Source organism: Octopus bimaculoides, chromosome 8 (assembly GCF_001194135.2).
Source record: "Octopus bimaculoides isolate UCB-OBI-ISO-001 chromosome 8, ASM119413v2, whole genome shotgun sequence".
NCBI classification, from domain to species: Eukaryota; Metazoa; Mollusca; class Cephalopoda; order Octopoda; family Octopodidae; genus Octopus; species Octopus bimaculoides.
The window spans coordinates 85,152,564-85,164,409 of NC_068988.1; the positions used below are offsets into that span (position 1 = coordinate 85,152,564).

At 37.4% G+C, this 11,846-nt stretch overlaps 1 protein-coding gene across 1 annotated transcript in view; it reads right to left on the reverse strand.

The window, feature by feature from the left end:
- Positions 1–358: 358 nt before the first annotated feature.
- The window catches only part of LOC106880036 (intraflagellar transport protein 74 homolog), an 89,654-nt gene continuing 78,166 nt past the window's right edge, over positions 359–11,846 (reverse strand). Inside the window, exons 22-23 of the mRNA XM_052969867.1 lie at positions 2,065–2,125; positions 359–495 (exon numbers count right to left, since the gene is read on the reverse strand). Of these exons, the coding sequence (XP_052825827.1) occupies positions 380–495; positions 2,065–2,125 (177 nt within the window). The 3' untranslated portion in view covers positions 359–379. The remainder of the gene's footprint in view (positions 496–2,064; positions 2,126–11,846) is intronic.

Sequence of the window (11,846 nt, forward strand, 5' to 3'; positions counted from 1 at the left end):
GCATCATAACAGATGAATCTCCAATCAACAATATATAGAATATCAATGTCTATTCAGGCACTGATGTCACAACAGTCAGTGGGCTTATTAAAAAATATTTAATAGTGATAGAAGCAGTGTGAATACCAGAAGATAATCTTTATCTTCGAGTTAAAGATATATAGAATATCAGTGTTTAACACAGCATCATGTTAAGTAGGAGGTAAAGATATCTGCCTGCCTACATACATACATACATATATATATCATTATTATGTTTTAGTTTGTTAACACAGCTAGTCCTTGTTAGTGTCTAAAATACATCACTGTACCACATGTCACTTCTCCCAGCCCAGTATTTAAGATAAAGGGTCCAGAATCAATGATAATAAATTTTATTTCACATGCCAGTGTTTGACAGCAACTGTTGTAGTTGACTGTTGTATTTATCCACAAGGAAGAACACCTGCGTCTTGATGGGTTCATAGTCACACTCTGCTGTCTTGCTGCCAATATCTGGGAGAATTTTTAAGGAAATATGAGGATAGAGGTATTAGTGGTGGTACTGATGGTAGTGGTAATGATAATAGTGGTAATGGTAGTTGTAGCAGTGATGGCAGTGATGGTGATTATGGTAATGGTGATGATGGTGGTGGTGGTGGGAAAAGATGATATTGAGACAGAAGGGCGGACATCAAAAGGAATTCCACCGGCAAACTTTGGTCAAACTGACACTACAATAGAAGGTACTTACCTGAGGTATCATTCAGTGGAAATGAACTAATACCTACACTGATCTAGCAGCTAAGCACTGATTTGACCAATGGTCTTGAATCAGACCAATATTGAACTATGTTGGATAATTGAGCTGTTAGAGAGTTAAATTTTCACAGCTAGACACACTTCCCACATCCTGTTGTTAACCCATCAAGTGCAAATTAGGAAGCTCAAGGGCATAACACAATGGTTACAACTAAGTTTGATCTAATAACCATCTGATCAGTAACACAGCTTTCAGAAACCATGTTTCATATAACAATTTTGTGCAGACATGAGTTGCTTTCTTCATAATATATAATACATGCTTCTCTCTCTCATCCTGGCTTCCCTTAGCCCAAACACATAAGCAACCAATTTTATAAACAGATTTAAACTTTAAAATCAATACAGCCAGTTCAGGCAACAATAATAATCAATAATATTGAGTAATAGTATAAATAGATGTATTTAAATTGATTTTTTTATTAACAGATCAACTGACTTGATAGATAAGGTATTGAATTTTTTTTAAGAAAATGATTTGTGTACAGGACCCTTTTTCAGAGCCTTTTTCACATATCAGTGGGAGAAAGGGAGGAAGTTGCACTTAGACTGGAAACTTAGCCTTAGTGCATGCAACAAAGTGCCATCCACTACAGGTACACAAGGGCCAGATGGTGGAGGTAAATGGAGATGAATTAAGCCTACCACCTAAGTTCAAAGATTTGTGAGGAGTTCAAACATGGGAATCCCAAACACCCTTCATCTATTAAACAAAGGGTCCTGCATTTCTTTCTGGCAAAATAATTTGTTTCCACTTTTATAAACTTAATCTGACTGTAGTTAGAAGACCTGTAAGATAATTATCATTATCAACACCTATCATATTTGAATTTACATGTATTGTATTCCTGGGAAGAGTATGTGACCCACTGATCTTCAAATAACTACAATCAAACACTGCAGGTTAAACATTTCATGTAAGGATAGGGAGAATATATTGACACACACACCCATAATGATCCCTAGTTTGTTCAGTGAACAACCAACCAGGATTCACCAGTGATCCCAACTTTATTCAATGAGTAGTTAGATCCCATCAGTAATCTCTATTTTCTTCAGTGAACAATCAGTAATCACCAGTGATCCCTACACTGTTTAATGAGCAACAAATGACGCCTACTTGTTTTTTTTTACAGTGAACTGCAGTGACCTCTGTTTTCAATAACTCAGCTGTTCCATAATTTTACATGAACTAAGTCTCTGAACAAATATGTTATTGTTGTAGTTAAAATATGTTGTTTACTGTGTTGTCATAAAGGATACATTCTTTCAAGGTGTGGTTGTTCTGTTCAAGCTGTTGCCATTTCTTTTCAAGATTTCCAAGCTGAAAGAAAAATAGAGTTTTGGTTAAAAATATAACCTTGAGAAAGATATGTTGGGTTCATACCACCCATAGGCATGACCAATAGAGAAACTTCTCTTTGATAGTATCCACAGAACAATTTAGCAACCAAATCATACACAACAAAGCCCCTATTGTCTTATTGCCTGAGTAAACTTAAAGACTCAGTTTTCGTTGGTGCAAAAGTGATAATAATAATAATAATAATAATAAAAGATGGTCTTGACTGGTACATCACATGCAATGAGAAGAGCATTGTCGCTGTGAATGTTCTTTCTGTTTTTTCCCTTTATTTTCTTTGTTTACTTTTTACTTATTCCTTTTTCTCTCTGTCTTTCTTCCCCTTTTTCTCTATCACACGACTTTGTAAATGAACAATCTGGTCTTTTCATTTTAATGGCCTACCAATGCATACAGTGAGTTTCTCTGCCTTAGATGTCAGGAAGACACTCAGCAAAAAATGGAAACAGAATTGAAGGAAGATGATAATAATAATGATAACAAGAGCACTCAGAGAGCGGAAACCTCTGCCAAGGCAACACCAACGTCCTCTCAATGATTTGCCAGAAATGATTTTTAAAATGAGAATATCTGAATTAAACTCGACTGTTCTCACAAATGAGAATACTAAAAATGAACCCAACCGCTCTCAAAAATTAAGTAAAAAAAAAACTGGAAAAATAATCCAGAATCCTTGTCCAGTACTTGATTGATCCCAGTGGTAGTCATGGAATGTGAAGGTGGGTGGGCAGGCCATGTTTGTAATGCTGTGTTTGTGTCATTTGCAGTGGGAACAGGGACAGTTCTCTCTATGAAGGTCGTTTTCAGTCTATCCACCGATATAATGTCTTTACGACCATTAAGGTCTATAGTGAAAAATTTATTTGTGCATGAAAGAAAACAGAAAGGACCTGCATACATTTGAATTAACGGAGGTTTAACAACATCGTTGTGCATAAAAACGAGAGTCCAAGAAGTAAAGCTTCCTTCAAGGAATAGCTAGAAATGCAATTGTCAAGTAGGTAAGAGATTTTAAACAGGAACGATATATTCAAATTGGTAAAACTAAAAATTGAAGAGGATAAATTAAATTTATTATTGTTACTGGATACGTTAGTGTTATTTAATTTCTGAATGGTTTTGCTGCTGTTTGTTTATGTAGTTTGATTTCTTTATCCATCAGTTTCTACAAAGATAGAGATGCAAGTAAAATTAGTGATAGAGAAATGAAAATAAAACTTTGGAAACAGCAACACTGCCATAACTGATGTGGAAACCATGAGCATGCTTTCAAGGAAGATAATCAGAGAAAGACTTGAAAGTGAATGTAAGATTGTTATATTTCATGTAAAGTAAAGTAAATATAACAAATAATCCAAAATCCTTGTCCAGTACTGGATTGATTCCAAAATCTAATCAGTTCATGCCAGTTACAAGGCCAAACATCCCTGAAAGTTTCATCCAAATCCATCCAGCGGTTCTTGAGATATCTTGTCCACGGACAAACAAACAAACTAACACAACTGAAAACAATACCTCCACTTTATAATAATATTAATGTAAGATGGCATGAATGTGGGCAATGTGTTGGAGAAATTAGGATTGATATGAAGGTAGAACATGCTCAGAAAACTGCTTTATTGGGGACTGAGGATTTTGAGACTGGTACTTGGATGTCAAGTATCATGGAAAGAGACTCTGTGAGACTCTTGACAACAGGTTGTCTTACAGAATTAGCTGGAGTTAGTGAAATCGAGAGCTCTGAGAAGTGAAATGACAATAATAATCCTTTCTACTAAAAGTATAAGGCCTGAAATTTTTGGAGAGGGGACTAATCGATTACATCGACTCTAGTGTTTCACTGGTACTTAACTTATCAACCCTAAAAGGATGAAAAGCACAATCGACTTCAGTGAAATTTGAATTCAGAACATTGTGATGGGCAAAATACCACTAAGCATTTCTTCCAGCATGCTAACAATTCTGCCAGGAACAAACATGGATGACAAAAGGAAGGACAGTGCTGAAATAGAAGGACAGAGAAAAGAGAAGGTAAGTCAGCAATTATAGACCTATAACTTGCTTATCATTACTCTGAAAACTTTTAACTGGTTTCATAGCAGATGAAATGTATAATTTTCTGGATCATAACCTACTGTCAGAAAAGCAAAAAGGGTGTAGAAAAAACCCAAGAAGAATTGCAGATCTACTACAAATAAACAGCAGAATATTAAATGAAGTAGAAGAATCTAGCTGTTGGGGGGATAAGTTGCAGGAAGGCCTACAACATGGCTGGCTCTTGGAAAGCCTGAGGACATTCAAAATCAATGAGAAGGTAACCAACTTTTTTGAGAAAGCAATGAGAGTAGGGAAGTAGAACTGACAAGTGCAAATGAATTGCTAGGTAACGTGAAAATACACGGGGGACATTTTCCAAGGAGATTCACTCTCTCCATTACTTTTTGACATTGTATTAATCCCTCTGACAAATATACTGAGAAAATCTAGGCCTGCCTATGAGTTTACCAAAACTAAGATAAGAATAAATCACCTACTTTACATGCATATCCTCAAGGTATATATAGAAAATGATACAGGCTTGAATTTTCTTCTCCAAACAGTGAGATTATTCAGTAAAGACAGAATGCAGTTTGGGGTAGATAAGTGCACAGTTCTAACTATGAAGAGTGGCCAGAAGATAAAGTCTGATGGCATGAAATTATCACAAGACAACATTGTTCAGTTGCTATGGAATAATGAGGGTACAAATACCTTGGATTACAGCAAGACAATAAAATAATGGAAAGAAACGAGAGAGAAAATCACTAAAGTGTATGAAAGGAGAATTAGGAAGTTGCTCAAGACTAAATTAAATGGAGGGAACAGATTAAAATGGGTGATGTCAGTATTGAGATCCTCAGACCCCTTTCTGAAATGGACAAAATTTGAGCTGCAGAACTTTAACAGAAGAACCAAAAAGTTGCTAACAATGAACAATGCTTGCCATCCTAAAAGTAATACTGGCCAACTCTATCTGACGAGCAGGGAAGATGATAAAGGATTACTAAGCACAGAAGACACTGTTAATACTGCAATACTAGGCCTGAAAAATTATGTTGTGAAGAGTAAAGAAAGAATATTTTTGGCAGTCAGAGATAGTGAAGAAGTGATTGAAACAGTAGGAGAATTCAAAGAGAAAAGGAAGAACAACAGAATGAATAAATAGAAAGAAATGGAACTCAACTGGTACTTATTTTATTAACCCAAAAAGGACGAAAGGCACAATGGGCCTTGACAAAATTTGAACTTAGTACACAGTGGAAGAAATAGTACTAATCAATTTGTCTGGCATGCTAACAATTTTGCCACTTCACTATCCTAATAATAATAAAGGGAAGAAGCACTACTGATGCTATCTTCCTGGTGAGGCACCTGCAGGAGAAGTATTTAGCCAAAAATAAACCTCTGTATTTGGCTTTTGTTGACATGGAGAAAGCCATTGACGGGGTCTCCCACTCCCTTATCTGGTGGGCAATGCAGAAGCTAGGGATAATAGATGAGTGGTTGGTGAGAGTTGAATAAACCATGTACAGCAGTGCTGTCATTAAGGTGAAAGTTAGCAATGAGTACAGTAAAGAATTTAGTGTACAGGTAGGAGTTCACCAAGGATTGGTTCTCAGCTCCATCTTATCACAGTCCTCCAGGGCACAACAGGAATTTAAGACTGGTTGCCCTTAGGAGCTCCGTTATGCTGATGACCTCGTTCTTATTGTTGAATCACTACCAGAACTAGAGAAGAAATTTCAGATGTGGAAGCTAAATCTAGAATCAAAGGGCCTTAGAGTTAATTTAGCTAAGACCAATGTCCTAGTAAGTAGGAAAATTACAGATCCCTTTAGGGAGATGGCTCTGCTTGATATGTAGAAAAGGTGTAGGTAGAAACTCCATACAGTGCAAGTTATGGACACATAAGAGGTGCAGCAGTATCACAGGAAGGTAATCAGAGAAAGTAGTCTTTGTATGTGGTAGATGTGCAGGTACATTAAACACAAGTACAGAAAATAGACTCTCCTAAATGTTCAGGTGGAACCTTACAAGTAGTAGATCGTTTCCACAACTTAGGCAATCAAATTAGCAGTGGAGGAAGTAGTTCTGAAAGTGTAGCTGCTAGGATTAGAATGGGTTGGGAAAAATACAGAGCTATGACCTTTGTTAGTAACAAAGCACCTCTCTCTCAGAGTGAAAAGCAGATTGTATGATGCCTGTGTATGAACAGTTATGCTACGTGGCAGTGGGATATGGGCTGTGACTACTGAGGACATGCAAAGAAATGAATCTAGCATGCTCTGCTGGATGGGTAATATCAGTGTGCACGTACAACAGAGTGTGATTTAAGAGAAAAACTGGATGCACAAGGCCTCAGATGTAGTGTGCAGGTGAGAAGACTGCATGGTCATGTGATGCGTAAGGATGAGGACAGCAGCATCAAGATGTGCTGATCCCTAACTGTGGAAAGAACATGTGGAAGGGGTAGACCCACAAAGTAGTGAGAAAGGATCTTCAGATGTGGGGCCTCATAGAGGGAATGACAAGGAACTGAGACTTCTGACAGTTTGCTATGCTTGAGAAGACATGTCAAGCTAAGTAAAATTGTAGCTGTCCATGCATACAGGCATGTCTTCTACATCCCTCTCTCAGCTAAAAGATCCTAAGTCTTGTGAGCTTGTGGGTGCTGGTGCCATGTCAAGCCATCAGTGCAGGTGCCACATACAAGTGCCATGTAAAAGTGCAGTAATCTGGTGGTAGCGGTAGTGATATGCTGAAGTGGTGGTAGTGGAGGTATGATGGTGGTAGTTGTGGTGTGATGGCCTGATGGTGATGTTGTGGTAATGGTGGTGGTAGTGATGTATTGGCAGTGATGGTGATGTTTTAAATCTGAAGTTAAATAAACCCCAGTCAACACAGAGAAAAAACAAAAAAATCAGCAACTGCAGAATGATAATAAACCATAACATGCAGACATGAAACTGAATTTCGCTGGTTCCTAATCACATCAGTCATCATTCCTAAACTTTCTCAATTCTCCCAAACAGCCTTCCTCCTCTCACCCCTAGGCTATCCCTGACCTTTGTTACCTAGAAGCCCCATAGATTATTGAGGGGGTCATGAAGTGGTTTGAATTTGTTTCCTTTCTTTCAGTTGTTTTTATTGTAAACCAAATGAAAGAAAAGGAGAGAGGAAGAGAGAGAGAAGGAGAGAGAGAGAAAGAGCAAAGGGAGAGAGTGAGTGAGATATACAGGGTGCAATAGAAAATCTTCACATATTTTAAAAGAATCACTGGTGTAGCTCTAGTGAAGTTCGCCAGGTGGCATTAGTGTCTTTATGCAGTAAATGTTCTGTGTCTTTTTTTTTTTTTTTTCAGTTACCATCACAGTTCTGACCAGTGCGCACCATGAGTTTACTGCTGTAACATTTGTCAACCCGTAAAATGTGGGACGTCTTTTTGCTTGCACCCTGTACAATAATGATATTGTATTGGTTCATTGTTGTATTATTTACCCTATGGGTTGATGTTGATCGAAAAGACCAGTGATCAAAGGAAATCCACCCATTACTACTCTGTCTTTTTTTAGAGGAGTATCTAGACATGTTTTAGTTACCTTATGCACTCATACTGTTTCTTTCTTTCTCTTTTTTTCATTTTTCAAAAAATGGTTGGGTGTGATTTAGAGAGATGTATCTGCTATAACAAGCAGGCGAGAAACTCTGTAGAGGTCTTTCTAGTTGGCTTTTGGTGTTAATTTGTATTGATTGTAGATGAAGTGAAGACTGTCATGAATTACACGTCTCAACCCATCTACCACACCTTCCACCTTACATGCACATCCACCAACTGCTTCAGTGTTTCAACATGTTTCAGCTTGAACAAACATGAACGCTTTTAGATAACTTAATCTCATCTGTTGGCAGTGATGGATCAATGTAATGTCGTGTATGTATAGATGTATAACTATGTATATAAGTATGCATATCTATATATGTACATGTATATTGCTTCATGTGTATGTCTGTTTATACACACACACACACACATATATATATACACATAGGCACAGGGGTGGCTGTGTGGTAAGAAGCTTGCTCACCAACTAGATGGCTCAGGGTTCAATCTTACTGCATGACACCTTGGGCAAGTGTCTTCTACTGTAGCCTCAGGCCGACCAAAGCTTTGTGAGTGGATTTTGTAGACAGAAACTGAAAGAAGCATGTCGTGTATATATGTGTGTGTGTGTGTGTGTATGTGTGTGTGTGTCTTTGTCTCCTACAACTGCTTGACAACTGGTGTTGGTGTGTTTATGTCTCCATAACTTTGTGATTCTGCTACAGAGACTCAGAGATTAAGTACCAAGCTTCATAAAACAAGCACTGGAGTTGATTCATTCGATGCCCAGTAGCGCTCCAGCATGGCTGCAGTTTCACAATTGAAACAAATAAAAAATAAGATATAGATATATCATATACATTGCCACCACTCTCTTACTAACACCTTTATTTCATCACCTACTTCTACCTTTGTCTTCCCTCCTGCCCTTGCAAATCATTCTCTTTCTGACACCAGCCCCATGTATCCCTGCCTTCTTTTCATCATACTCTTCCTCCTCCTACCTATTCTGGTCTTTTTGATGTCATTGAACCTGTTTACGACCTTGTTGTCACTGTTCTCTCTTCAGTTCACATCGTAAAGTGGTCGGCTGTATGAACAGAGAAAGAGTGGGGTTATGAGAACCCTCTTGTCCTGTCTTACTGAGGACTATTCAACCTCTTTAGTGTTGGTGCTACAAGAAGAAAGGCACCCAATACACTCTGTAATGTAGTTAGCACTAAGAAGGGCTTCCAGCTGTAGAAACCAAACCATATGACATGCATGGGCACCTAGACCCTGAGAGCAGTGGTTGCCACAGCAATGTAGTTTAGACTGTGACTGACTGTGCAACCCATGCCAACATGGAAAGCAGTTGTAAAATGGTGATGATGATGATAACATAAATACACACACACACACGTATGTATATATGAGTGACATAATACCCATGTGCTGAGGGAAGAGATGAGCATAAGAGGAATCAAATGTAATGTGCAAGAAAGAAACCTGTACTACTATGGTCATGTGATGTGCATGGATGGGAACAATACAATAATAAAAAAAGTGCCAATCACTTAATTTGGCTAGATCATGTGGAAGAGGGAGACCCAGGAATAGATGGGATGAAGTGGTAAAAGCTGATCTCAACACTTGAACCACACAAGATGACAAAAGACTGGGATAACTGACAATATGCAATTCTCAAGAGGACCTGCCCAATTTGGCTAAACTAAATTCTGGAAGTGCTGTGTGTGTGTGTGTGTGTGTAAATATATATATATATATATATATATATATATGTGCACAATTGAACCCTTTGCTCATTTCCTCCCTAAGACATCCCCACAACCTTTCATCTCTTTAACTGTAGTTTTTCTTTGACACCACAAGTCCACCTGTTGAAAATCTGCTTCAATAAATTCCTTCTGACCCATGCAAGTATGGAAAAGTGAATGCCAAAACAATGATGACACACAGATGCATAAACACACTCATACACACACACGTGTGTGTGTGTGTGTATGTATGTATGTATATATATATATATATATATATATATATATATATATATATATATCAGGCTGAGTGAAAAGTAAGCAATGTTTTTAAACATGGAATTCATCACAATATATTTCAACAATGCGGAAATTTTATTAATCAAAGTAAGTACCATTACAATCAAAACATTTTTGCTAACCAGTTACAAGTTTCTAAAACTAAAAGAAGCAGCACTGAGTGCAAATATGAGTAGCATATGGGAATCGGCATTAAGGAAGGATTGGAAAATATTGGATTTATAAGCCCTAAAATTCACTCCATAATTGCCCATGGGCATATGCTGTAGTGGTTAAGAGCGTGGGCTACTAAGCTAAAGATTCCGAGTTTGATTCCAGTCACCTGAATAATAGTAATAATAATAATAATAATAATAATATTGAAAAAGAAAAAAAAAATACTTCAGGAATGAGAATCCAGGCTTGAAATTTCCCCAAGACACCTGATGAAGGCTGGAGGGTGTATCAGCCAAACAAACAAGATGAATAAATAATGTAAATAGAGTTACAAGTTTGTTTATTCCAGTAACATAAAAATCTGGAGTTCTAGAGCTGATGAACTCTTTGAAACACTTTCAGCATTAGTTTGATTTCTGAAGTCCTTCCTGCAAGCACCATCAAGGTGCTTGAAAAAGTGTTAGTCAGTAGGAGAAAGGTCTGGAGAATAAGTTGGGTGGGGAAAGAATTTTATATCCAAGTTCGTTCAACTTCGGGAGTATTGTTAGTGAAATGTATGGTTGAGCATTGTTATGAAGAATGATTAGCCCTCTTCTGTTGACCAGTCTGGGAAGGGGGAGTAGCAGTTTTCCATTCATTTTGGCAATTTCATGGCAATATGTTTCTGCAGTAATGGTTTTTTTCCAGGTTTTAAGAAGTTATAGTGGATGAGTCCAGCACACCAAACAGTCACCATAACCTTCTTTTTGAAGAGCTCAGGTTTAGGGAAGGTTTTTGGTGCTTCATTTTGGTCCAAACCACTACGAAGAACATTTTTTATTATTGTACAGAAAATCCACTTTCCATTGCAAGTTACAATACAGTTGAGAAATGGATTGGTCTGGTTACGAAGAAGAAGCAATGAGCAAATTTCATATCTGCACATTTTTTGATTTTCATTTAAATCGTGTTACCTATTTGTCATGCTGTTTTGATTTTCCAATTGCATGCAAATGGTTTCAAGCAGTTTTCTGGTTAACTTGAAGTTCTTTTGCCAGTTCTTGAGTGGTTTTACATGGATCTTTCTCAATGACGGTCTTTAATTGACCATCATTGATGACAGATGGACGTCCACTATGCTCATGATCTTCAAGGCTCAGGTCTCCACTGTGAAATCGTTTAAACCATTTTCAAGCTGACCACTCACTGGTCGTTTCCTTACGAAATGTTTCATTGATATCGCGAGCAGTTTCAGCTGCTTTACATCTTTTTTTGAAGTTGAATAGCAAAATTGCTCAAATATCGTGCTTTGATAGTTCCATTGTAACAAAGGTGAAAAAAATATCATTGTTAATTCATTGATTCATTTGGGAAAGTTTCTGTCTGTATTATCAGACAGATGCAAAAAAATGTTTAAGAAAATTCAAAACTTAGCAAAAATCTGGTACAAATTCTTCATGGTTTAAAACATTGCTCACTTTTACTCAACCTGATATATATATGTATCTTTTATGTTTGTATGTGTGTGTGTGTGTGTGTGTGTGTGTGTGTGTGTGTATCTATTTCTCTCTCTCTCTCTCTCTGTATATATATACTCTTTTACTCTTTTACTTGTTTCAGTCATTTGACTGTGGCTATGCTGGATCACCGCCTTTAGTCAAAGAAATCGACCCCAGGACTTATTCTTTGTAAGCGTAGTACTTATTCTATCAGTCTCTTTTGTCGAACCGCTAAGTTATGGGGATGTAAACACACCAGCATCGGTTGTCAAGCGATGTTGGGGGGGACAAACACAGACACACAAACATACACACACATATATATATACATATATACGACAAGCTTCTTT